Source organism: Simochromis diagramma, unplaced genomic scaffold (genome assembly GCF_900408965.1).
Source record: "Simochromis diagramma unplaced genomic scaffold, fSimDia1.1 OVJJ01000822.1, whole genome shotgun sequence".
Taxonomy (NCBI): domain Eukaryota; kingdom Metazoa; phylum Chordata; class Actinopteri; order Cichliformes; family Cichlidae; genus Simochromis; species Simochromis diagramma.
In genome coordinates this window covers 372,712-400,668 of record NW_024387520.1, presented here as the reverse complement: position 1 = coordinate 400,668, position 27,957 = coordinate 372,712, and the positions used below count along the sequence as shown (strand labels likewise).

Below are 27,957 nucleotides of genomic sequence, written 5' to 3'. Positions count from 1 at the left end.
TGGAATGTAAATTGTCTTCAAAAAGTCTACTACAAAAAAACCTCTCACTAACTCACAGACGGTTTACACACATGCCGTTTAACGTGTCCATACGCAGACAGAATAGCACCCTGCTTTTTAGAGCTGCAACTTTTTATCCGAGTTGTCTGTCGTCCATCAGTGTTCAGTGCTCTCGTTGTGCGTCCTGTAAAACTCTGGCCGTGGTTTTGCGCAGGTGTTGAGGAAAAAAGGTGAATACTGCATGTGATGGTTGGTCAGAAGTCAACACAGATGCTTTTGAAGCTTGAGACGAAATTCGAAGCAGTCTTCATCTGTTTCTTTTCCGAGGCTTCATTACACACGCACACGTACACAGCCGAATGTGGTCCAGTCTAGTGCTGCTTGCTAAGGATGGTCTCTGTGGTTGTGGGTGGATTATTCTCCTCCGTGTCTGCAGTGGATAGCTGGTCTTTGGACATTTTCATACCCCGTGCTGTTCATCCAGACGGATGAAAAAGGGACTAAGAAAAGGCGAGCATACGGGGTTGGGGAGGGAAGATATACAGTACATGGTCGCTAGTGATCAATTTTCCATTCTCCCTGCCCTCGTAGTGCCAAAAGAGGGGCTAAGTGAAGCAGTGGTCTGGGGTAGATTGGGGGTGCTTTGCTACATCGGGGGAACAACCAGGCCCGTCATTGCTGGAGAGAAAAAAATATACAAAATCTATGATTCGACTCAATCAGCTCTTGCATTATTCTACATCCAGCAACTGTTTTCTGTCTTGTTCAGTCAAAGCTTTCGAGTTAGTACAAGGGGTTAGACTGCATTCATAAGTTCAGACAGGGGGGTCAGATAGTGAGTTGGATGACTACCTCTGAAGCTGTTCCCCCCTGAGGCGGGGCAGGCAGGGGAGGGAGAGCCTTGGGGCCTGAGGACGGGAGCAAAAGCACTCTTCTGTTTAGCAGCAGACGGGAAGGAGGAGAAAGGCAAGAGAGAAGATGAGGAGCTGGAGCTTCCTGGTATAGTGGGGCTAGAGGGCATTACTGTGGAACAGAGAGCAATAGTCAACTTTAAGCCTGAAAGTCATAACACATCTGCTTTGTTAAGTTCATTAATGCACACTTGAAGATATTTAGAAAGTTTTTAAGATCTTACTGTAGGGAGAGCCAGTGGGGGAGGCACTGTTAAAACCAGGAGATCCAGGAACACCTAGACTAGTCATGGGAACTGTCCCATAGCCTCCAGTCATCCCTCCACTAGTGCCATAGGTTGACTGCTGGGGAGTTGAGGCTGACGGGTAACCCCTTGGAGACAAACTGCTCGAATTGCGAATGTAACCTGGAGGGACCGTGGAAAAGTTGGGTTACATTTAAGCTTTATTAGCTACAAAATCAAACATGAAGGATGACTTAAGGCTCAGTTTGCTCACCCTGGCTGCTCTGTCCTGGCTCTCCGATGCTCACACCCAACTGAGAGGGATAGGAGCCCAGGCCCATGACGCTGCCGTGGGCTGGTGAACTGGGCAGTGCCTGCAGCTGACTGTGAGGACGGGGAACACTGTAGAGCGCCTCGGCAATGTCAGCCGCTCGTTTCAGTAGCATGTCCTACAGGAGGGCAAATAAAATAGAGAGCAATGGGTCAGGCTCACAGACATATAATGCAGTTTGGCCAACATATTATTGCTGTTAATTAATATATCTTTAGCTTGGCAGTAAACACAATATCTAATATCTAATTAATGTCTAAAACTGTGAATGTCTCCGCTACACCCAATTAGCCCATTAGCTACAAGTTTCATACGGTGTACCAACCGTGCAGCTGACAGTTTTCTGACTCATACTGGTGCCTTCATGAGTTTTCATTTCATGTGCAAACTGAGAATCAGTAGCTGAACAGCCACTTGACATCCACAATCTAAAATTGTACTTTTTTGCAATGTTTTTTAATCTTTTAGCCTTCTGAGTGCCACACCTCTTTGGAAGATGCAGTCGTTATAATGAAATGTTGGAAACCATCAGTCATTTACTTAGAAATTCAGTCTATAAATCAATGCTAATTGTTAATATGTAAAAAATACAAAATCACAGTCACATGTGTACATTATTCTGGGCTTCAATACAATATGTAAAGAAAATTTCCACCAAACCTGATTACTGTGTGGATTTCCATACAAAGCTTCCACAAGATCTGCTGCTCTTTTCAGGAGGATCTCCTGCAAAAAACAAAAGAACAAAAACCAAATTGAATACAATAACCTCTTTATGACATGTGCACTGTGGTTTGAAAGATAATCGTAATATAGTAAGGTCATATATGTAGCTTTCTCTCACCTTAGCTAGTTTCTCTGGGTCACCAGGGTGCCGAGGAATAACCTTCTGAAGACGCTGAAAGCCATAATCTATGGTTGGTTCATTAAGAGCTAAAAAAGGAAGGACAAAGTAAGTCAAAATCAGTCTCAGTTTAAAATTCTTGTGGATAACATGGACAAATAGAGCACAATGATGTGTCTACATACCTGTGTAGATAAAGCGCCCGGGTGCTCCTTTGCAGAATTGCTTAGATTTATAAGACAGTGTGACTTCCACAACCCCGGGAATGTGTCTCGGAGGTGTCTGGACACGGATAGCGTGTGGTGTGATCAGCTGGGGAACAAACACAGAAACTGTGTCACAAAATGATAAGAAATTCAACATGAGGACTCCAGCTAAACATTGGTTATTTATTTCTGCTCCTTGTTAAAAAAAGACTATATATAAAGATTGACGCAGACATATTATGTCAGTGAAGAAGAATTTGAATCCTTCTTCTTTGTAATGACCAGCGGGGGATGTTCAGGAGAACGATCCAGCTGAACAGAGGCCTAGGAAGCAACTTTAATTCTTCCTTCATGCATGAGGTCAATAATAAGGTTCCTTGTGCATCTGTGGTCACTATTGCTAGTTTCAGGGTATGCTTTAGGGAATGACTACTCACTTGTTTGTGATATCTGGATTTCAAAAATCAAGAGCATGGTAACAGCCAAAAAATCCAACTAAAGGCTCCAGAGCTGTAGACCCAGACCATGGTGTGTAAAAAAAAAATCAGTTCAAGGTTGGAAACAACCTGCATAAGCTTGTTTGAAACTACATACAAGGCCAGAAGTCCTGGTCACGAGCCATGCACATGACTTTTAATCATGGTCTGGAGCTCAAGTCAAGTGTAGCTGGACTATTTTTTAGTTCAGTTTTCAAACTGAAACTGGCATTTGGCCAGGAAAAGACACACAAGTGGCAAATTTCAAGCCATCAAAAAGTGGACTACTATCATTAGCTTAACTCTGTGACACCCTGGTGACATTTGTCATGCTATGACAGCTGCCACTGGCATTTAAAGAAATATCCTCACCTGTAAATGTTCAGGCTACTTCTACAGTGCACAGTCTAATTTTCAGTACACAATCTAATTTTGTGTAGGCTGCACCTGAGTAACTAAAATAATGTGATAAAGCATAAGTTTTCGTTTTTAAATATCTACCACCATTAGTGTGATGTTATGAAGATGCTCTTACCTCGCTCCATACGAGCATGCTTCCAAACACCACTTGTAGCCCGTCAAAAAAGTTCTCCCCAATGACTATGACCATTGCACCACCGGTGGTCCAGCCCTCACTCGGACTGATGGCTTTGATACATGGGGTAGCTAAACAGAAGAGCAAAGCAAGATTCACTTCAGCGGTTTCAATACAGGATGTCCAGCAGTTGAGAAAAGAAGATGTGCAACGGAAGTGGGGATCTGATGAAGACTGTTTTAAAGATGCTCTGTAGTTCAGGATTGTGCAAAGCAAGTTCTAAGATAAAGTTACAAAAGCTAAAAGCATTAGTGCCTGAATATTTCAACTTAATTTTGTTTACGATGTGATTTTTATCCACAATGAACTCGAAGAGCACATTGGAAAGATATACAGTGTAGGTCAGCAGACACAGGAGCTCAATCAATGGACATTCAATGAAAGAGTTAAAAACAAATCTCTATTAAAAAATAAATACGTTATGAAATGTATTTATGCACAGAACCGGAGTAAATGTTCTTGGTTACCTTTGACCACTGTTCAGATAAATAAGTAGTTCTTAGTTGAGATGTGATGTTGAAGATGTAGACCTGGAAACGGATCTCCAACTGTAAACTTTGTTCTCAGGCTTACAATAAGATGGTCTCCACTTATATACGCATTTTCACTTTGTGGTTCTACAAAGCATTTTGAAGTGTGTTTCTCCTTCACTGTTTAGAGACTAACAGCACCGTAGCTGCAACACAAGGTGCTTGCCTGCCCTGTGAAACAGACTGGGTTTTGATAGTCTCGCATATGGAGCAGTAAGATATCAAACCACCAGCTCTGGGAGGAGTAATTTCACTTCATCACCTAAGCCTTGGTCACCCACATAGCACATTGTTTATTAGAGATGACAGCATTATCTTGAGTTGAATATTTTAGGACACATTGACAAGTATGGAATAAATGCTTTAATTAGTTCAGTTAATGACCTCAGCAGTTATGTTTGATATACCACGGTGATTATGATCGGACGTTATGCAACTCAAGTACCTGCTGTTCCCTTATGTTCTGTGGATGAGTGTGTCTTATGCTTCTTGTGAGTGATGCAGCAGACATGTAACACAGAAAAAAAAAGGTACGGTAAATGAAGTGTGACGCGATGGCGTAATTGTCTTACCATATTCCATCGTATTCTCAACAGACTCGCCTGGCTCCAGTCTTCGAGCTCTTCTGCCATGTTTTGAGTTGTTGTGGACAAACATGTTGTCAGACACGGCTAGGACGTGACCGTCTACACTCACAGTGCTGCACAGGACCACCTGAAAGAGAGGGAAAGAGCCATGAGGAAGATACATGAGCGTCTATGACCCACTTAGACAGCATGCTGCGAGTCACAATCTCAGGTTACGACAGTAAAATCCCTGAGCAACGATTTGTTTTAGTGTACAGGTGATAGTCATATTTCTTAATAGGTAATGTGACATCCCCGGGATCTCCATAATATGTCTGCATTCTGGGGATGACACTGTTCCCGCAAGCCTCCACTCCCCCATCAGGTCTCCATATGGCCTCTCCTGCACTAACTTTTTGATTCATAGAGCATGCAGCAGGCTCATCGTTGTCTCCTCGTGATCCTTCAATGACAGCAAACATATGGACCAAATCTCCCATTTTAGCCAGCAGTTAAGGTAGTGGATGATATATTGTGACCCTAATTTGATTTTCTGGTCTCAGCATGTGTGTGTCCCTTCCCACATCACGAGGATGACATACAAATAATTAATGAGAAGACACTTTTCTCTTTGGAAAAATTATGAGTGTTGATACAATGCTAATCCTGAGCGCAAAACTGAGTTTCCGCATGTTTATGAACATTTTTTGACAGTTAAAGGGAGAAGATCAATGAGAAAAGAATTTGAATAAACCATAATGTTTTTATTTTTATTTTTTTTGTTTATTTTTTTTTAGATATGTCAGAAAAGATCAATCTTTTTACTCCCTTTGAAATAAACACATGGCAGTAATTTTACAGGTGAGGGAACACGAGGAGGGAAAAAAGGAGAAAAGGCATATGGTCCATAGGTGGTGGAAAAAGAGGAGCAGCTATAGGAAAATAACTGTAAATTATCGATCTAGCGTCAGACTCCTGTCCAGCTCCGATCACCTTTTAACCCGGAGATGACAGTCTCCGAGTGCCTGCGTGCTCATAACTTCTCAGCGTGTGTCACCTCGCAGGGGATAAAGCAAAAATGGTGCAAGACAGGAGGACGAAGACAGGGAAGGGACAGGGGGTTTGCTGGGAGGAGGAGAATGCCAGACAGAGGCCGCTGCTGCTGAAAGACGGCAGAGGAAGTGAGGCGGGAGCGTCCCAAGTGACCACTTCCTGGGTCACGGAGCATGACCTCCTCCATCTGGAGCCAATCACTCAATTCTTGACAACTTCCTGAAACACCTCAACCTATTTCCTGCACTCCAGCACCCCCACGACCAAGCCCCCCTCCACATATCCAACTCCTTTCACTTGTCTTTCTGTCTTGCTGTCTTCTTATTGATTTTTAACTTTCACCTTTAACTCCCACCTTTGTGTTTTTCTCTGCACAACCTCTCCAAAGGAGGAGTTTAAGGTAAAAGTGTGACAAGAAAATTCAAAAACAAAATCCTCTATCTAAATTAGAAGACACGAGGTGACATTCTCATTAATCCAAAACCTTTTGTTTTTTAGTGCCACGTTCCCCACTTCCATGCAAGCACACACTCACACACTTGCTGGTTTCCCTCCGTGTACTTGTACCTGAAATCTCCTCATATCCCTTGGGTTTCCTGCTGTCTTCAGACAATTCTGGTTACATTTCAGGAAAAACTTCAAGAAAAACCTGCAAAGGTAAATACAAGGACACATGTTTGTACATTAGCAACAAAAAAAGCATCACACAAAAGAATCTTGATCACGTTTGTGATTATTTGCTACCCTGTAACAAACTGGCAGTCTAAGAAGACGCTAATTATTTTTCCGAGACAGGTCTCGTGTGTGTAAGGTTGTGCGGATGTGTGCGTCTCTGCTCTGTACACATCTGATTACTGTTCTGTCTTCAATCCCAGCTGTTTAGTTTAATAATAAAGTCAATGTTATTACACTTTAAATCAAGTAATGAGATTTTGAAGCACAGTCCAGTGAAACAGCCACGGTGTTTCAAAGTACACTGGAGACAGTGATGTATGCCAGGAGACTCAAGGGACCGTGGTATCCCACAATGCCGTATTTGAACCCCCACATGGGAATGGAGAGGGAAATGAAGTACAGACAACTACAGAGAAAGTGAAACGAGGAGGTGGGAAGATGGAAGGTAGCGATAGAGGCACAGGCACTGGCATGGACATGAATTTTGTTTTCAAGTATATGTGTCTCATTACGTATGTGAGTCTACTTCTGGGCGTGATAGACTGTGCAGACACAGAGTAGGTGAGAGAGAGAGAGAGAGAAAGAGGTGCTGATAGCCTCTGCTGCACCAAAGGAAACCTGAGAGAAAGGTGGAATAAATAGGAGAGAGGGAGACTGTGGAGAGAGACTCCAAATCCCAGGTGTACGCAGTTCGGCAACATAGCCCGCTGCCATGGCAACGCAGCTCTGCCGCAATCCCAAAGTCCCCATGCTGAGGCAAAGACAGCGGTGGGAAAGAAAAGGAAACAACAAGAACACATTCCATCACTGAAACCCAGCGCGGAGCCAGGAGAGAGACTTGGCGAGGTGAGAGGCAGGAAAGTATATAAAGAGGACAGGTGCAGACAGGGCGCAGGAGATGGAGGACTTAAAGAGAGGACGTGTGTTAAAATACAATAAAATAGGAATGAGCTTTGCGCTGATGCAGGATTGTGATGTAATTACGCTTCTTCACTTCACAGTAAACACATCTGCCACATCTCTGCCGTGTCTGTGAGAAACACACCCATTAGCACTCCAATAAAACAAACAATAGCAAAGCAGAGAAAAATGTTGCACAAGGATGCAACGTATTTCTTTTGGGGGGTTTTTTAGTTTGGGGGGGGCTTCATGGGTAGCTCCAATCCCACCCACACTGTGTTTTCCGCAAGTATAAGTCATCTTAATGTAGAGCGGTTGTTTGGAGAGGAACTTCATATTGGCCCCATGGCCCTGAATCCTCCCATCGAATACTAATCTCTCCCTCATTCTGTCAGTTTTTACTCGCTATTCTTCCATCACTCGCTCCAACTTCCTCCCTTGCGAACAGGACCTGGCTTCTAACTCCGTTCCAACAGTGTGTCCAATATTTCTTGATTTGAGCTATTTCGTCAGAGGACAATCAATATTGTTGTTGGCAGAGGGCGATTGCAATTTATCACTTAGATCTTAGGCCTCCAAACTCAAAGCTACGCTCAGTTTGGGGTGGAAACATGTAAAAGGGCACATCTGCAGGATTTTAACATACATGCAGCAGTACATGTATGTTAAAATCCTGCACAGGCAGAGTTTTAAAGTCTGGTTCTGGACTCTACAAGTGGACAATAATCAAAAGTGTCCCGTTTCATTTTACTGTGTCTACTGAAGGTGATACAGAACACATATTGATTATGTCCGGGCCAATGTTTCTTACACTGTGGCTCATTTAAAGGAATATAGAAGCCTTATGCATTAACCATTACATCACAGGAATCACATTTCTGGTTCAGTAAGCAGGTCCATTGTATGCTTGTGGTTTGATAACACTGGTTTCCTCACACAATCCAGTCGTAATCACTCACTTGACTGACTGACATGATAAATTTCTGCTGTAGTGATGCATCAGATACCAAAATCACAACCTAATTCAAAGGCTGTCTACACCGATCTCAGGCTTTGTGCACTTTCTGAGGGTTCTTGACCTTGTTTGTTGACTTCTTCTCATCATTCCTTGTTTGTATGACACCGGATGCCTCACACATGCACGCTCACAACCACACATTCGCATGCATGCATACATGCACACTCTAATACACTGACACACACCCCTCTGCTCCCCTCCCAAAAACCCATTGAGTCAACTTTTCACCCCCCCCCCCCAGTTCGGACGCACACAGCTGCAAATGCTGAAATTAAAGCGAGACATTGACGCATATATTAGCATGCATTAGCCGCTTCCCCCTGCCCACTTAACATGCAAATCTCCCAGCCCCGTCGCCTCGCACCTTCTGCCACACATTCATTTGCTGAATTATAATTAGACTAATCTTGCATAATTAATAAGAAGTCGAGGACCCTCTGTTTTTATCCCCTCCTCTATTGTGGTTGCAAAAGTTTAATATTGCTGTTGTTTGTTTTTGTTTTGGTAATGTAACACACCCACACACCTCCCCGTGCACACAGAAGAGACGAAGAGAACACGCTAAGAATTGGAGGTGATCCTCATGTCACAGGGAAATTGCAGAGAAAGGCTATTTTCAAAGAACTCCACCAGAGTTATCGTGTTTATATTTAATGGCTGCTTTGTTACACATCCACAGATTATACTGCTCCATAAAGCAGGTGGAAAAGAGAGATCCTGTTTTTATTAAAACACTGTCAAGTGGGTAACACAGTGCAAATAAAACTAATGGGAGGTGTGAAACAACTTTTAAACTGTCTGCCTCAATAAATATTTGTTTTAACGACTGACAATTGAAGAAGAACTGCAGACTATAAGATAAAGCATTATTGGTAATCTTGTAAAAATGTATTTTAAAAATAAAACTTCTTAGATTAAGATTGCTGTTCCACATTAGTGGCAAATTTCACCCTACAGCATGCTGCAGTCAGCTATGAGAATCAAGTTTTATCTTCTGCAGCGTCTTCCCTCCACAGACACGCTTAAAACAGGAAACACAAACAAAACATAGAACCAAGTCTTAAACTTTGGGATCATTTTACACTAGAGCGCCACAGGGAGTGTGTTTTTTTCTTTTCTGTCTTCACTTCTAAATCTCTGTCAAGGCCTCCAGTCCCTTTGTCTACATCTGCGTCAGTTCCCAAGACTAAACACAGGCCTCGCAGCATGAGGTGGGCATCCCAGGAGTGACAACTTGCTTTGCTAAAACTAGATCAGTGACCAAACTCCAAGTCGTGACACTAAAAACAATAAAAGAGTAACAGTTTTTTTTAACACGTTTTCATTCTTTACTATGCTTGGTTTCACATTCCTCAGTCGATTTTGGCATCTGTTACACATGTAAGCATTGCCCTGCTTTACACATGGCCTTAATCATCCAGTGAGCACCTAAGCACCAAAGGACTTAACAAAAATTTTCATAGGCATTCATCAGCACTAATCACTGTTGACATAAACTGCCTTTTCACATAGTCGTAAAACACATCACCCACTATGCTCGCTGTAAATGAACTTTTACTGGTTGCAGTGGCTCTTCAAGCAATCTGATTCAAGCGTGGCTTTAATGAAGAGTTCAAATTAGCCAGGAGCACAGAAAACACTCCGACTCTCACTTTCCTGGGGTTGGCTTTAGTTTTCTAATTTTGGGTCAGTGCAGCAAAAGTGACAAATTTATGCTTTAATCCAAATATACGAGAGGAGAAAACTTTAAGGAAACTATGGGGAGGGGGTGACTGTCATCATTTTTGCTCAGCAAAAGTGGGTTCCCTGCTGCTTGGTGAGAGGCGAAAAGTGGAGACGGAAAAAGAGACGCTCTTCTTCATCATCTTAATAAATGTAATTTTTGACCCAGTCTGTAATCCCTAATATTCAAACTAAAAAAGGCTGCAAAATGCAAAAAAGATGAAGAGGCGGACGCGGAGGAAGAGAGGAAGAATGTCGACGTCCTGTATGCAGGGCCATCACTCATCAGACATCCCCTCCATCACCTCCCCACCACCACCCTGAAAAAACAAAACAGTGTCCTGACATCGTGGTGGAGGGGAGCTGAAAGGCGGGTGGGGAGGAGGGGAGGAAAATTAGGAAACCAGATGTGAAGCATTAAAACATACTGACATGCTGAGGGCCTTCCTCTGCCACACTCACACACTGAGAACACTAACTCGTACAGCAGGCTAAGATACATGCACGCATGCATGTGTATGTCTCACACACACACACACACAGGCCATAAAACAACACACACGTACACATGCACACACAAAGACAAATACTGACTTGAAAGCAGCCATGTGTGCACAATCAATCATGCAGAATTATACACATTAGAAAAAGTGATGCCTAAAAAACAAATGCCTAAAACATGTAAGCATGCTAGCTGGTTTTTAATAAAACACGCGTGAAATGGGCCAAAACACGCTGCAGCTCATGGCTAGGAATGAAGATTTGGATAAATTAGGGAGGACGTAACAATTTTTCACTGTAAGACAAAAATCTACAGATGGGTCATCATGCATCACTGTATGGATATGCATCCAATTAGGACATATATTTTGGCTGAGAAATGGCTGGGGGAGCTTTGTTTTCCTTCATGAGGGGAGCTGTATTGGGGGGGGGGAATTGGAGCATAGTAGATGTGTATGTGTCAGTGGGGAAGAGTAATAAATACCCCTGGACCAGGGTCCCCTGGCAGACTGGGAGCTAGACTGGTCACCAGGGTTAACACCCGGGGCACCTGACCTCTGACATTGCTAATGGGGCACAGAAAACCCTCCACGAACTGATACCCCCTCTGTCGCATACCACCACAGGACCTTTCACACCAGTCGTCCCCAGTCCGCTCCCCTCCTCCTCCTAAAAACATACAGGGATATCTGTGGCATCACCTTCACTGCCCTTTCACCAGCAAATGCCACACAAATTCCCTACAGCTTGAGCTTCTCTTTCATTTTCTTTTTTCCGGGATGCTTTTTAAACATATATGCAGTCATCATCATCATCATTAAAAAAAAATAAAGCTTGACCCTCATCTGTTTCCACAAGTTAAATACAGATGAAGGCTTTATCTACTAAATGGATTGTCACTGTAGGACCCTGATCTCATTTGACAGCAGTATTTATCCTGTGTGAGCTGGGAAGATTATCCTCAATTGGCCAACTTACTCATGTAAAATAAAACAGTGTGAATATACCACACATCAACTTAATGCTGTGTGTTTTATTTATCCGTTCTTATCCCTACCTCAGGTAATTACACATCACTAGAATTATTTTGCTGCTATTAAACACAGATTTTATTCAGGCTTCTTCTTTTGGCTGTTTGCGTGAAGACAAAATGCAGGACTAAGAAGTTGGGCTTCAAAAAGGAACATGCTAACTTTCACCAGATACACCTTCAAGCAGACAGCGAGCACATGGGTGAACTCAGCTCTTTATAAATTTGACTGGTGGATTGGCTGTGTCCCGTTTGGCCTCCTCTCCGTTGCCTCCCGGGCTGGCTTCACCCCTGCAACCCCAGCCCAGACCTACCCCGCCTCTAAACTTGAGAACTGTGACAAAGCCAAACATTTTAACCACTGGTGCTGATTTATAGAGCTGGGTAGCGCTGTAAAACCTTTAGGCTTGCCACTGAAAAAGTGACTGTGGCATTCTGGAGCTGGGAGCTTAAGAGGGCTGCGAGGAGGAAAGTGGAATGATGGGAAGGGTACTCAAGAGGCACTTGAGAGGTTTCTCTTGGGTGTAAAAAGTGTTTTACTGCATAACCTCTCACCAGCTGCTAAATGTGCATTTCAACAATTTAAAATGAATTAATGTGTTAGTCTCCCGAGCTTAGCCAAAAGCATAGCATACAGACCATCCACATGGGACTGCGGTCAGCCTGCCAAATAGATAGATATGGATAGATATTCAGAGTCTAGAGAACATGAATTCACAACCAGGACAGGGAATAGAAGTCCCATCAGTGGCCTGACCTCTCCCAGCATGCTTGGCGTGTCCTGAGGGACGAGGATTCAAAATATACTCTCACAACTGTCAGATGGAGACACGTAGCACCTTCTTCAACTGAATAGATTTCAAATATACCAGAAGGTCATCCACGACGCACCAAAATCTAATCTTACCTTTTCAATACCCTTTCAATCAATCAGCAGCTAATAAGATTTACCAATAACGTGTACAAAGCTTGGCCCAAAAGAACAATGAAGCTGGGATGGATGCCACTGAGAGGGAGAGGAGAGGAAAGAGAAGCAACAACAGAAGGAGAAGAGATGTCTTCTTAATTAGCCAGTAATGATAAGATCTGACAAACAACATCTGTTTCCAGAAAGAGAGAGAAGGGAGGGTGGGGGGGGCGTAAGGAGGGAGAGGGAAGAAGAGGGCGAGAGAGCGGGATGGGAAGCAGCATGAGAGAGAGAGAAACTGCTGAGAAACCTGTGAAGCCTAGACAACAGGGACCTGCTTGTAAGAAAGTAAAGGGGGAGCGGAGGGGATGTGTTTGGGAGGGAACGCTGTGTAGCGTGACACAATGGAGAAAGGAGGATGAGAAGTATAGCAGAAGTGAGAGAAAGACAGACAGGGGAGAGAAATCTGACAGGGTTGAGGGAGTCGAAAAGCCAGGACGACTATGACAGACAGGAGAAGGAAAACAGATCAAAAGGAGAGAAAATGAGGAAGATAGACAGACGCAGAGAAGGTGAGCTGGATAATGGTGCTGAAGGGAGAGAGGAGGAACGTGCGAAGAGATGGGAATGGAATCACTCAGAGGTTTCAAGGTGCTGTAATTTACTGTCCATGGCTAATACACAACAAATGTGTGGGAGCCGTGGACTGTGAGAGGAGAAGGGGAGCAGAGTGGTTGGGGGGCCAGGAGGGTGGAGGCTTTAGGGAGGGCATGCAGACTGTTGGGGCTCTCAGCATGCCTGCTGGGAGCCTGTCAGCAGTCACATCACCCCCTGCCCTCAGCCCTGACAGATTCATCAGGACCATCCCACACCCTGCTGCATGTATCCAAAAGATTGCAGCGACAATTGTTAAACTGCTTTTGCCATTTTTAATTCACATTTCCTGTCAGACTTTTATCTGTTAATGTTATGTCCGATCCAGCAATCATCCCCACATCAGACAAGCCACCGCTACAGTTCTCATGAGATCTCGTGAAAACGCTTCAAAAACTTCAGGCTTTTAGCTCACTCTCTATACTTTTAAGCCCATTTTGGTTCTTTGCTCGCTGTTTGTTGCAAGACAGTTAAAAAAAATTGTGTATTGCACACGGTCAATAGAAAGTGTGGGTTATTTTCTTATTTGTAACTAAAATCTATCATGAAGTCAGCAAAAAAAAAAAAAAACAGAAGGAAAAACTTAACTAAATCAAACTAAATCTCAAGGGGAACATAACCTGGGTATAGCCATGACTATCGGATATGATGTAACATCTGAAATAGCACAAAGACAGCAAATTGTGACAGTTAACAAATTATTAAAGATTATTATTAAAGATAATGTGCAGTATCTACATTGTGCTCTACACATTAAATTTGCTTGAGAATGGCTAATAACGGTCACACCAAAGATCTTCTTATTAAGATGGAAACACACCATGGACTTGCCTTCAGTGGGAAGGTTCTCTACAGCAATCCTGCACTCATATGCTCCATGCTACTCCATGCTTGATTTTTTTCCAAGCAGCTTTGATAAATGTACTGAAGTTCTTACGAATGAAAAGCTATTGTATAAGAACTGTGTCTATACACAGTGTCTTTGCCTGTCTGTTTCCTTCATGGACCGCAGGAAGTATAACTTTTGCCTGTGATACTTAATCAAAATTTTTTTTTTTTTTTTAAATCCTGCAGAAGTGTAAATATTAGTGTTTGGAAATGCTTTCAAAAAGTGAGCGTCAGGGATTTCAGAGAAATCTAACTCCTAAGAAAAATAAGAGTCTTTCCAGATCCCAGATAAATAGACAAACAAAAAAACAAGGTGGCCTGTGGGGCCGGCTTAGCACCAGGGGGCATTGTTAAGTCATTAGTGAAATTTAAGCCTTTAACCACAACCAAACCCAGTCACCCCCAGCAGCAGTGTCCAGCCAAAGAAAACAGCCCCTGTTACTAAATACCACTGCTAACTGGCCTTTGACTCCAGCAACCCCCCCAACACACACACAAACACACACAAAAGATTCTAGATTCTTATGAAAGTCCAGTGCAGGAATGCTTGTTCGCTTGCTCATGATCTGAAGTGCTGCTAAATCACTGTAATTTGCCCACTTGTGATCCTTTGAGTGTCCCTGCTTAATCCCTTCACTGCTCAACCAAAGGTGAACCTTATTAGTGGCTAGACAAATGGGAGGGTTTTCCCCAGCATCCCACCCCTCCTCGAAATTCCCATTCATAAATACCCCCCCACAGTTCATCCATTGGTAGTCCGATCCCATTTCCTGTCACAACATCTCTCCGTTGCTGTCTGTTTCCTACTGCCCCCTGTGTAGGCTCTCAAAGAAAACAAACCAGGCCTACTTCTTGTGGCAGAGTTCAAGCCACAACAGCCAAATGCTGGCCGTATCAGAGCAAAGGTGACCAAACACAAACTCGGCCCATAACCTTCCACTCATTATACACTTCCTGTGCATGCTGGAGTCCCGGGTATTTCCAGCTCACATGACACCAAAATGTAGAGAGCTTGAGACTTACCAAAGGTCCCTGAACTCATTTTCAGCGGTCTTAACTCTGAGTGTGGCTCTTACTGTTTGATGCGGTGCCTGTCAGAGAATTTGATATTCTAGACATTGCATCGTCTCTCCCTGTCTGTCTTTGTGTCATTCTCCTGCTTGCATTGCCCCAAGGGAGGAGCCATCCCCACAGTCCTGTGCCAGCTGCTCAGTGGTCCAGCCTGCGTGCCGCTCTGCTGTGTGAGGCGTTGTGCACTAGAGCCTCAGGGCTCTGTCGCCACGCTGCCTGGACCCCTGCATGAGGGGCTTGCTGACAGAGGGTCTGGAGGGACTGGACAGTACCAGCTCACCAGGGAGAGTCCTGTGACAGCGGACTGAGGGGGGCAGACTTTGTCTCTGAACATGCATGTGTGACAGACAGGTAATTTATGCAAAGATAATAATGGCTGCTGTATCCGTAACTAAGAGCGCACACATGCTTCTCTATGACATGTTCAGTTTCTTTAGTGTATTCAACAGCAGCTTTAAAGCCAAGTCTGCACACATTGAAAATGTTAGATTTTGAGGCTCACCTGTAGCTGGACTGCCACTTACTGTCATAGAAACTGACAGCTTAAACACCTCAGCCAGCTACAGCTGCACTCAGAGTATATGAAGGTGTATTTGTCTCAGTCTGCAACAACTTCACCACCATCATCTTCAACTCTTTTCCAGTCAAAGGATCAAATAAAAGTAACTGAGAGATCCAACTTTGAAGCCATGTAGCTATGATATTATGATCTTAGCGCTGATTGCTCGGGTTCAGGATGGCGCGTATGAACACGGTTTGAGATATTTGACTGGACTTCAATAATTTCTTGGCAAAAAGATCTGTGACTTCACAATAAAAATGTGAAACTGAGTTGTGCTTTCCAAAGCGTGTGGGTTCAGACACTACGTGCACCATTTCCAGCTTTGAACCAAACCTCAAAAAACTCATCCTAAAATAATATGAGAGGAAAAAGGTAAAGACAGCATACAAGTGTACACAGAGTGAATTATGAGTTTTAATTAAGTACAGTAAAAGGCAAATCTAATACTGGATGCATGAGAAACAGTCTCCTAAAACGACATTGTTGTCTCACACATAAAACTCTCAAGCGCGTATATGACGACCTAACGGGGCGAGTTGGCGGTAGAATTTGAGTATGCATCTGGGAAAGGGAAGGAATTCGACCTCTGACACAGTCCAAAAAATGTTGCTGCATTTATTCTTTGGCTGATAGTTTAATGTTCTTTTCCCAAAGACTTGTAGCTTCTATTTTCTTTTCGGTTGAAGAATGAGGAGGCCAATATTCCCCATCATTAGTAGGACAAGGAGTAACTTTATGTGACCTGCTGTGAAATCAGGTAGGCAGCAAAGCCCTGCAGGAAGCACAGAGGGAAGTAGTCTGCATCATCATGGGTTTTTTAAAGAAAATATGACAGGCAGGCACACGCAGGTGGAAAGACTAACATCAAAACAGATGGTCACACTGTCTGTCTAATACACCACAATGGCAGGGAGCAGGTATTTACATACAGCAACAGATATTTGAATAGTTTATTGTCAAACTTTCCAGACAGCGTCGAGCCATAAAAAACAATAAAAATGACAGAGTGTAACAGCTCACAAGCACCGCAGAAGCGAGATATCCAAATGTGACATAAGATTTATACCAGCATTAAGAACTGCTCACTAATAACTGCAATAATGCACATTGACCTGAGGAAATTTGTAATTGAGATGAAACTAAACCAATTTTCTGTATATTGATCAGCAAGGAAACCCTGCACGCACTCAATGAAAACAAACCTGTGGTACATGCACACAACTAGAACCAAGACTACAAACAGATCAATACAACCCACAACCTAAGATTAAGAATAATGGATCGTTCTCGGAGCTAAGCTCAAATAAAGTCATTTCTCGAGACTCGTATACTATAGTTTTAATAAATAAAAGAATAAAATAAACTCTAAATGCATCCTTCTGAAAAACAAAAAATCTGGGTTTAAGCTGCTGCTGCTGAAAGTGTGCACAAGTATGTAACAGTCCTTGTGAGCTCATTTTCAGTGTCGGGAAGGGAACAGGCATATTGACAACATTGGAAAATTCCTATTGATTATTCGTCTTTTCTCTGAGCACCGGCTTGTTAAAAAAAGGGCCCTCTTGGAAACACGATCAATTAGTGAGATAGTGCTTACCATTGATCACCCCAGTGCCCCTCACAAGACTCCTGCCTTACAATGGATCCCTCTGCACACTCTATATGACCAACTATTGATCTCAGCTTCTTAGCCAAATATAAAAGCACACACCCAGAGCTGACCCCCCCCCCCCCCAATAAATCCCATTCAACCCACACAGCCTAATACTAATACTGACATCTGCTTGTCTCCATTGTAAACCCCACAGTTCACTCATAAAGACTGAGGCCCAGAACCAATATAGTTTCTCTGAGGTCAGAGATCAGTTTTGCAATAATACCACCATTAACAGATCTGCCTGGGTTGAGATTGAGAATGAGCTAAGTTTCAAACAGTGAAAGCAATCATCCAAAAATAAAGAAATAAAAATAAAAGAAATACCAATATTTGAATTTTGACCTGAAAGCACTCAATAATTGTCTATTTCGCTTAATAAAGGACCTTAAAAATGACCTGTCAAAATAATCAACCACCAGTTTCTGAAAAAAAGATTTATTTACGCATGTTTATTAAAACAAGAAAAGAAAAGAAATGTAATGTAATAAATACATTGATTGCATGAGCTTGAAGAATTACATTTATAGTAATGAGCCCAGAGGCATTGATCCAACTTCCTATTGAACAATCCACTCATCTAACCAATCAGAAAACAAGTCAGGCCATCAGTCAAGGATAAGTGACATCCTGCAAACTGAGATGTCACATTAGGACTGCTAGTATAACAGTTCACCTATGCAGCTGCAAAACTAGCAGACACAGCAGGCACTGGGGCGTTAGATAATTCGCCCCCAAAAGCAACTCGAGTCATCTCTTTGTCAACTCCTGCCCTTGCCCTCTTCATCCCTCCACCCTCTGTCCTTTCACCCCTCCCAGTGGATCAGCTGTGATCTCCTCTCTCTCCCCTTTCACTCAGATCAGGATTAGAAAGAAGGGAAGGTGGAGGGAGCTGCAGCAGTAGCAGCAGCAGCAGGAGAAGGGGGAGAGAAAACTGAAACAATATGGAAAGGAGATTAGAAAAGAGGGGGTTTGGGCCGTTTGGGGAATTGCAAACTCCCTTGTGCTTGGGTAGGTGTCCTAATGACACTGCCTAATTATGGCAAAATTAGACAGGCTAAAGGGAGGGTGGAGGGGGGTGTTGGTGAAGGAGATGGTAATGTGACGGAGAAAAGAAAGAGTAGCACGGGAATTAAGCAATAGGGAGTTAAAATAGTAAGCATGTGAGAGCAAAAGGGCGAGAGGGGTGTGCAGAAGCGCAGATACAAACTGGGGCAGGTGGAAAGGGAGCAATGCACTGAGGGTGCGAGGAGAAGGAGAAAAGAAGGAAGGAAAAGGGTAGAAAGCAGTGGTGGTGGAAGGGAGTGGGCCCCAGCACGCTGCATGTTAATTGGAGAACAGGTGTTAGGGCTGGGAGCAGGAGGCTGATTACTGGAGCCACAGAAACTGACTGTCTCCTCCACACACACACACAGAAGTGCACACACATACACAAGTGCGCATAGGCTTCAGACACACACACACACACATGAATAATTTAAGACCCAAGCAAGGACTAGGGGAAAAGGTCAGTGTAGGGGTCAAAGAGACACACAGACAATCGTACATAGATCCATATACATACATAAATAAACATCCCCACAAGCATGAAAATATACATTCGTTTGCGTGCATGCAAACGATGCATATGTGTTATAAACTTCCTCCTAGTTGAGCATACATACATTGAGCATATGGAGAAAAGTAAGGACACCTCTGATTGGGTAAAGCAGTATTCCACCAGCTTAGCAGAAATTAACTGGCTTCTAATAGGTGGGTCCCTGAGGAGGGGATTTTGTAGGCTAGTCGAGAGGGAGAAGCCCCCATCAGGACAGGATATGGCCAGTGTGATTAGAGAGTACAGTAGGTCAATGATTTAATTTAAATCAATCCTCAGAGCTGCACATCAGCCTGCACACACACACACACACACAGAAAGCCACAAAGAAATATAGACTGTTTTTGTGTTGTTTTTCCTCACCAGAAAACCGCCAATCTACTTAAAAAGCAAATTTCAAAGCAGTTTAGCCATGTTAGGAGGAAGTATAAAAAGGGTGCGGAGGGAGCGATTGTGAGAATAATGTTCTAGAGTAAATGGGAAAAGCAGCTGCTCCAAGGTATTCTGGGAAAATTCATACAACAACAACCCGATTTTTCCGTTATATGAAAACTATCTTCATCTGAGATCCTCTGAGACACACTGTCAACAGCCAGCCGGCTTGAACTGAGGAGGGGAAAGAAAAGGGTCCTTGATATATGTGAAGTGAGTGCTTTCTAGACAGACAATTGCAGGGAAGGAGAGAAGGAAGGAGAGGGCAAAGGAGGGAGTGAGGGAGAGAGAGGTGATGAAGGTTGCCCCATGACATCACACAGTAGGTATTTCACATACGGTCTGCTTATGAGTATCAATCACGCTGGTTAATGCCAGGCAGACAGTGTGGGACCTCCAAAAGCCCTTTAGACGTGAAGACTCTCACACATGCTGATTACAGGGGTGGTCATCTCCCTTTAAGCCTGATAACTGGCCCTCGGGGTGAACATTAAGTACATATGTGAGCCCGTCTGGTGGTGTGAATGGTCCACATGCTTCTGATAAAAGTAAATCTGTGCTTTTGTCAGGTCTCAGGTGCAAATGAGTGACCAAAGTGAAACAGATCCCAGCAAGCTGGAAGATAGATCAGCCGATAAACAGAAAGCCGCAGACAGAAAGACACATGGGAGACAGACACGGGCGCTTTTCACTGGATGTTACCGCCTGTTTGCAGTGATGTGGTGTAAATTGCCCCGGAGAAACAATGAACATACTTCCCATGGAGAAGAAGAACAAAATTGACATGTGATGCATACACGCACAGTTAGGTATTATGTCTTAAATGAACAGAGAGCATGTATAAGCTTCTTCTACAGTTGGTGCAGAGGGGACTGTTGTGAGAGTTTAGATAGTATAGATAGGTGATGGTTTGAGGTGATGGACACTGTGTGGGACATGCTTGGATTTTATTACCTGTCAATGATGACTGGATCGGACGGCGTCTCATTTCGATTGCCACAACTTTTCTTCTCACAACAGCGACTGAGTGGGCGGTTAAAGAAACAGGAAAGTGGAAAAGGTTAGCATTGTGGGGAAAAAAAAAAAAAAACCCACCAACAACAACAAATTAAACAGGAGGAGCCACCATTTTTCTCTGACCCATCCACATCCATAGACCCCGGCTGCTCTGCCCCACAGTGGGCCGTGATCCAGGAACACACAAAAGCAGCATGGGAGGGGTGGGGAAGAATGGACAAAAGAATAAAAGAGGAAGAAAAGGTACAACAACACACCCTACAAACAGTGAGGGACCATTGAAAAAGTGAAAAGCCAGCTAGGCAATCTGTCACATTGATTTTGAAATCAAACTCAACCCCCACGCAGCTTTACTGCGCACGCACACCGTCCCATAACATCCTACCATTCGTCAGCGGTCTTGTCCGAGGAGCCTGCTGGCCGACCAGTCCCCCTCAACAACCCCTCCCAAAGCCCCCAACTCCCCTTCACTGCATAACAAAAGTGCCCCCACCCCTAACCATCTGCCACCCCTACACCTCGCCTTACCCCTCTCGTGTCCCAGCTTGGCCCTGCCCTGCCCCCCCTCCGCCCCCCTGTCAGACGGCCTCACTCCCCAGCTGTGACGCTTGCCCTCTGCCTCTTCGGCTCTGTTATTAGCCAGCTGTGAGTCACATTCGGGCATCTGCTGGCTACACAATGGCAAAGCTCACTCTGCTTCAGCCCTCCTCCTGATATTCCAGTCCCCCTAGCCTTCTTCCTGTGGCCCTCACATCCTATAGGTCAAGGCCCACTTCCAGACACTCTTAAAGTTCTTCTACATCCACAAAAAAAAAACAGCTACCTAAGCCACGACCAGCCTTCTTAAACTCGCTCTGCTTCCGAAGTTGCTCTTTGGCACTGGCTACACCACCGCACTTGTCATCCAGTGCCGATGAAGTTCATGCATGTCTAAACATAATTTTTATTTCCATGAGCCAAAAGCAGATTGATCCCCTAAAGTGTTTGCTGCTGTCAGTTGATTTCTGACTGCAAAAACCACAGGCCCGAGAGAGTGGAGCGCTCCAAGACGGAACGGGAGCTTAACCAGGGACATGCTGCCTCACAGCAGACAGCAGTGGTGGGTTACAACTGTAACAAGGATGATGATGGACAACCTAGACTTACAGTTCAATAACAGGGTAATTTTTAAAAAAGAACAGCCCCAAGCATCACCACAAAACCCATTTAAAGCTGACTGAGACAAAACAAAGTGAAAGAGTGTAATGGATATAAGTACTTGTGTGTGTGTGTGTGTGTGTGTGTGTGTGTGTGTGTGTGTGTGTGTGTGTGTGTGTGTGTGTGTGTGTGTGTGTGTGTGTGACACTCACCTGCACATAACCTCGTGTGTGAGCAGAACTCGACACATTTCTGGATTCTTGTTTTGTCCCTCATACGATATGGGCTGAGAGAAAGAAGCAAGGGGCAAAGGGTCAGACTGAGTTTCATGTAAAAGTAAATTAACTGCTGTTTCTTAAAACTCTAAGAGGAATCCCATTCAAGGGAAAACTTTAGGAAAGTTTAACAACCTGTTTAGTGACGGAGTCGATAAGTCGTGCATAAAGATCCTGCTCAGTGCGAACCCCTGCAGGAAAAAAAAAGATGTCACTTTTTATAAAGTGTTTCAAACATGAGAACAATTCTGTTACACTGAAATAATTGTCATTCTTTAGTTGGATGTAAGCTGCGGGTAGAGGCTACTGAAGCTTGAAAGAGACATTTCTATTGTGCTGGAAACCTCCAAAGAAGAGATGCTCATTTTAAATTAATTGCAAAACATAACCGATCTGTCACATTAAGCGCTTAAACTCTCTTACCTCTCCTAACCACTCAGCGATAAATCTCTGTGGATTCTCAAAATAAGATGGAAAGATTTATGATAGAATTTTTTTTTCCACAGTATCTGGATAGGCTCTAAGAAAAAAAAAAAAGCATTGAACTCTGTCCAGCCAACATGGAGGAACAAGATTGGCATGCAGTTCAAATTTCCTCTCTGATGGTTTCTGAGGGGATTGAGTTATTTGATGTTTGATGATTATTACTCATATTCGACTCTAAGGCCACAATTTATAACCAGAATCTCACGGCTTGTCAAGCTGTTCCTTTTATGGTTGTTCCTGTGTGAAGCTATGACTGGCAGGAGACATTCTGCTGCGTTCGAACGGGAGCTGATCGGCTTATTAAAGAGTTTAAATGAAGAAACAAACGGGTTGTTTCTTTTTTAAAACATTTCTTCTTACTTGCATGTAATCAGGTGTGTCTCTTTAAAACTTTGCCTCAGGAGAAGGAGACAACACGCACTGAACTACTCCCTCAGAGGAGACCACGCTGCCTGTGAATTTTTTCATGGAGAGTTTGGAAAGTATTGCCTTTAAAATGTGCTCCTTTCATCAAAGTCTCGATTGAGATGCCTTTGATAACGCTTGGGGGAAGGGGATGAGAGGAAGTGCTTTTAGTGTACTTGTATGTATGCGTGTGTATCAGCGGGTTGCTCTGGAACGCGTCTTTTATCTTCTCTCCCATGGGTGCCACTGCGACAGACTTGGGGCAGCAGTGGCTCATGGGAACCAAATTTCTGTGTATCCCCCCTGATCTGCTGTGGAAGCACCATGGGGGAAGTGGAAAGAGGAATCGAGGAGCTGAGGAGGTGTTGGGATGGGGAGGCAGCGTGCACCTCATTTCCCTATACATGGGTCCATAAGTAACAGCTTGAAAAGCTGAACAGTAAATTGTATAAATCTAGTGATAAGAGCTAGAGGGGAAATTAATGGGTAAGTCAAGAGCAGAGCTGTGTCAGGTTTGTCCAATTTTTGCTCATCTTTGAACCTACTCACCATTGCTGTAGAGAAGCTGCAGCTTGTAGTGAGTACCGTTGTTGGTCTTTTCTCCTGTCTGCTCCTTGCAAAAAGAGAGGCAGGCGTACAGACAAACGCAGAGAATACAGTTAGGCTCGCTGGGGTACAGATAAGCACAGCTGGGCATCAGTAAACAGGGTTAAGCACAGTGAGTCTTGCCTAATCCTGCAGCTCGCCCTTCCCATGGAGCAGCATCGAGATCAGAGAGTTGTAGGCTCAAAGCTCATTTGGGACCCTGTGTTGTGCTCATAAGCTGAGCACTTAACCTTGAGTCGGATATTCTTTGTAGAGGTTGAACTGTCATCTCTGATACAAATGCCTAAAAAACCCCTCGGATCAAATGCAGTGGTCCTCGCTGCAGTGAGGTAGCAGGCATGGCTATATGCACGTGTGTGTGTGAGGGCAAAGTGTGTTCCAGCGAGTGGAAAGTACTGCGTGTGAGACTGAGCAGCAGTCGACCTTGACAGAAAAACTTCCTTTCTGCTATCCCTCCTTACACCCCCCTGCCCTACACTCTCCGCTAGCCTCTCACTTCTTCCTTCTTCCCCCCCCCCAACTCTCTTCTGTGTTCTCCCTCTTCCTTTCTCTTTCTCTACCTCCACTGGTCTTTCTAAGTGGTCTCAGAGGAATGCTCTCTGGTCCAATAACCCAGGAGGCTGGCATCGCAGAGATGAGCGCGAGAAAGGAGGCGAGAGAACAAGAAGGTTGGGGGAGTAGAGAAACTGGGAAATGGAGACAGTTGCAAGGAGAGGAGAGGAAACGGGGTGGAAATTAAGATGCATGAAGATAAGATGAAAAAGCTCCAAACTTAATATGAGAACACACCTGGAGATAGATGGATGCCCAGCTTCATAACTTTTGTAAATATACACAGAGGGACGTTTACTTCACCATGCCATCACTCTACCTCTGCGCAATTACAAAGCAAAAACAGATGCCAGGGTAACCATGCAGAAAATGAACTTCTCCACTGCCGTCATATTAGTCTATGGTCTGTGTGGCACAAAGGGGAGCACGCCAACAGCTTCGGCCCCGGCATCAGGATTGCTGCCTGCCTCACTTCGAAGCTCCAAAAACCCAAAAGTATGCTAGAACTTTAGTTGTTAGGATAGACTCCCCTTGTCTTTTCCACAGAGTGCAGTGGTTGCCAGAAGTTCAGGAGATTTGTGCCCCCTCACCACAAGGCAAAAACATCCATTAACACTGGGCATAAGGCTTTACTCCAGGCATATCTCAAACTCTTTCTGTCTTTCTCTCCATGCTGCACCCTTCTTTATTTTGGTGTTGTCCAACTTGAGGAATCCCCCCACCCCCATACAGCAGTATATGGGAGAGAGGCATGAAGGAAAAGGAGACTTTGATGATTAGTTCACTGTATAACTTAACAGGAGCGAGCATAATTTGCATTTTTAAAAAGTAGTGATGTCCTCCTAATGAGGCAAGCTGCTAATTAGTCATTAGATATTCTTTTTCAATCCCACATCATCAGCTCATTGGGGGTAAAGCTTGTGTAAACATGTAGCCGTCAGCTGTTCGATATGCTTGGCTTTACCAAGGATGGGGGAAATTAAGCTGAGCACCTGGTTACGGCTGAAATACTGTATATTACAAATACATGTGGATAATCTCTAATGTCGTGCGATTTTGATTAAACACGTTAAATATTAAAACTCGATGTAGAATTGACATCTCTAAGCTTTCGGGAACAGTCACACACCTTTTCGTGCTCCACAAAGTCCACAAACGCAGTCCTCTCCACTTCCACAGGTTGGCCGTGTCTGTCGTAGAGCGCCAGGACAAAGTGGAAGAAGTTGGACTTGCGGAGATTTGAGGGCGGCTGCTTCTCGAAATGAGCTCTCGACAGGGCCACTCCACTTAGGACACAACCGGAAGAGACAGTCAGCTCACGCTTATCACACTGAATATTATCATACTTTATTTAATTAAACACATTTATAGCATCAAATAGAAATACTTGTTTTCCTTTTATTAAATGACAATTAACAAGCTTTCTATTATTATTATTATTATTATTATTATTATTATTATTATTATTATTATTATTAACAACAACAATAATAATAATAATAACAATAATAATAATAATAATAATAATAACATGGACAAAGAAACACAACAAGCATGCTAACAAACTAAACTAAAACACTTTTCTCTATTTGCAATAAATCTTGAAAGTTAAATTAAAATAGATTAAATGCAACAATAACTATCGTTAAATTTACTATAGCTTGAATTAATTAAAACATTAAAATATTAAAAGCATATTTATCATCGTGCATTTTTTTTTCTTCAAAGTCTTTCTTTGATCCATACATTAATTGTAGATTATTAGCATAAGCCAAACAAATAAAATAACTAAACTGATGGATAATTTTGCATAGATTTGACCCTTCAAGGAGAACCAAATATGGACTAGAAAAAAATACAGAAAAAACGTCATTATAAGCCAAACTTACTCAAACTTTTTTTTTCTTTTAACTTGAAATTTGAAAAGTGTCGACGTCTTGTTTAAGTGAAAATTGTGTCGATGGCGGAGCATCATAGTTAAAATATACATTAGGACACTGAGTGTTTAATTAACACGGATTAAAGATTTGGACACGTGAAACGCTTGTTTGAATTCATCTTAATAAAAAAGAGACTGTTATGAATCTGCGGGCTGGTTCAGAGCAGGTTTGACTGTTTGTTAAATTGTTCTGTAATTTTAATTTTGTCTGAAAAAGACCTCAAATCACACTCGAGTGCACTTTAGATTTTGTCTTGACAACTTCAGTTTTTGTTTCTAGTTGAACAAAAGAAGTGTCGATTAAAAAACAAACAGCCAGCTACCATCTGCTTAAAAAAATCACTAAAATACTTTAAAAAATGAATAAATAATCCTGATAACTGTTTTCTATTTGCTCTATTAAAATATGCGCGCTGCGCTGTTTAGCATGTTGCCAACTTTTCATCTTGAAAATGATTCTGCTTTCTTCATGACTGTTTCTTCAACATTGAAGTACAATACGGTTTGTGTGTTGTAAATATATTTATATATATATATATTAATTAATACATGTGTGCAGAAGCTGACTGAACATCTACGGAAGAGTAAAAAACAAGTAGAAGAAAGAGCCAACACTGGAAAATCTGTCATTTCTGTTTTTTTAAAAAAAGTCAGAGCTGTAAAGTTTGTGGCAGGTGACGATGAAGTTGCCTTTAAGCTGAAGCTAAAGCTGCTCTGGGAAAAATATGTATTTCGTTTTAGTCACAAACAGCTTTAACAGTGATCTCCGCTCCTGTGAACGAAAACTAATGACGTTATTAAATGCCTCTTGCCTTTATGTAGAAATAAATAATTGTTAGCTGTTTTGCATTTGGGGCAAGTTTCATTATCATTTCAAGCATTGTGAAAAATGTTTGTTGTTATTTTTTTCGTCACTTTTAAGGAAGTTTTTACGAGTTTGGGGGCAGTGAGTTTTATAGGGGACTGGTGTCATATTTTGCAACAAGTAGTTTGCAGCTCTTTTCTCAAAGGTTGCCTCTTCTAATGTTCGACCTTAAAAGAATAATAATAATAATAATAATAATAATAATAATAATAATAATAATAATAATAATAATAATAAAGATGTCTCCATCATGAGCAGTCAGACAAGCCTGGGCGTATCAGATGAGAGGATGGTTAGAACCTAAAGTCAGCAGATCAGCTGAGTTTGTTCTGTACCTTTGCGCTGCGACGTTCGCATCCACAACCCCAACATTGCGCACCCACGACCGGACTGGATCCATCTCCTCTCCAAGACCTCTTTCTTTTAATCCGCTCGCTTCACGAATCAGATGTTCCTGGATTCCAAACATTTACACCCTGCTCCGATCGGCTGGTAACACTTTCTTGAAGCAGTTGAAAAAAACACTGAGCTAGGCAGCTAAAGCACTTTGGCACACAAGAAAAGGTCCACTTCAACGCGCTGCGCTCCTCCAAAGCGCCACAAACGAACTGAGCATTTACAGAGCTTTGTGGGGGGAAAGAAGTAACCGACGCTGTGTGATGTTTCAGGGGCGTCTCGTTAAAAATCCGAAAGGACTTTCTTTTATGGTTCAAATGATGATAGTAAATATATCCTTCCACTGATGTGAAGCATTCTCCAAGCGCACATCTCTACCGTCAGTCCGAACGGGCTCTGTGCGTTCAGCTCCGCAGATATCCGGGAGCGAGTCTCGAAATATTCTTTAAAGTATGAGTGTGCAGAAAGTCTTCCTTTGTCACAGGGCCAAATCGAATCAAACCAGTTGATCCGAGGGCCAGGAAGCTTGTAGCGAACGACTGTGTTGAAGCATGAATGAGACCCTCAGCTGGGATGGGGCGTGGAGGCGGGGCCTCGATGCCATATGGGATCGTTGAAATGGGTGCTCTCATTGGTGCAAAGTGCATCCCTTGTTTGGTCTGCTGCCAGATTCAGCATCCAACCTGTGACTCCAGCAGCAAACTTTTTTAAACACAGAGAAGTTTCCCTAGATAAAAATCACATAAAACCACAATAAAACATTTATAATGAAGAAACGTTGTTAATTTAAGAATTTAGTGTGTATACTATATTTCACGGTTTTTTTTTTCTTTGTGTGTGTGGCAGAAGTAGGAGTGTAGTCATTGAAACCTTTTATTAAAAGGTACGTGAAAGGTTACGTTAGGGGGGAAAAGAAAAAAACTTTGCTCACTTTA

General features: G+C 43.0%; 1 protein-coding gene across 3 annotated transcripts; it reads right to left on the bottom strand.

Annotated features, from left to right (window-relative positions):
- On the bottom strand, positions 1-27,559 carry ebf2 (EBF transcription factor 2). 3 transcript variants are annotated; one of them, XM_040019504.1, is made up of 16 exons: positions 26,962-27,559; positions 24,952-25,108; positions 23,214-23,277; positions 21,909-21,964; positions 21,711-21,784; positions 20,299-20,367; positions 6,304-6,385; positions 4,690-4,831; positions 3,528-3,658; positions 2,496-2,622; positions 2,311-2,399; positions 2,127-2,192; positions 1,410-1,584; positions 1,136-1,318; positions 853-1,023; positions 1-678 (listed from the first exon to the last, which is right to left on the bottom strand). In XM_040019504.1, the coding sequence occupies exons 1-16, from the start codon at positions 27,093-27,095 to the stop codon at positions 647-649; spliced, it is 1,752 nt and encodes a 583-aa protein (XP_039875438.1). In that variant the 5' UTR covers positions 27,096-27,559; the 3' UTR covers positions 1-646. The 3 variants fall into 3 exon arrangements, with proteins under 3 accessions (XP_039875438.1, XP_039875439.1, XP_039875437.1); XM_040019505.1 differs by having other exon boundaries at positions 23,214-23,271; XM_040019503.1 differs by having other exon boundaries at positions 1-1,023.
- Positions 27,560-27,957: the final 398 nt, after the last annotated feature.

Excerpts from the sequence above, each read along its gene's own strand:
- ebf2 (XM_040019503.1), bottom strand. The coding sequence starts at position 27,095 with ATGTTTGGAATCCAGGAACATCTGATTCGTGAAGCGAGCGGATTAAAA. Across the intron at positions 1,585-2,126 it reads GAAATCCACACAGTAATCAG|GACATGCTACTGAAACGAGC; the intron begins GTTTGGTGGAAA and ends GCCCTCCTGTAG. Across the intron at positions 1,319-1,409 it reads GCCAGGACAGAGCAGCCAGG|GTTACATTCGCAATTCGAGC; the intron begins GTGAGCAAACTG and ends CGGTCCCTCCAG.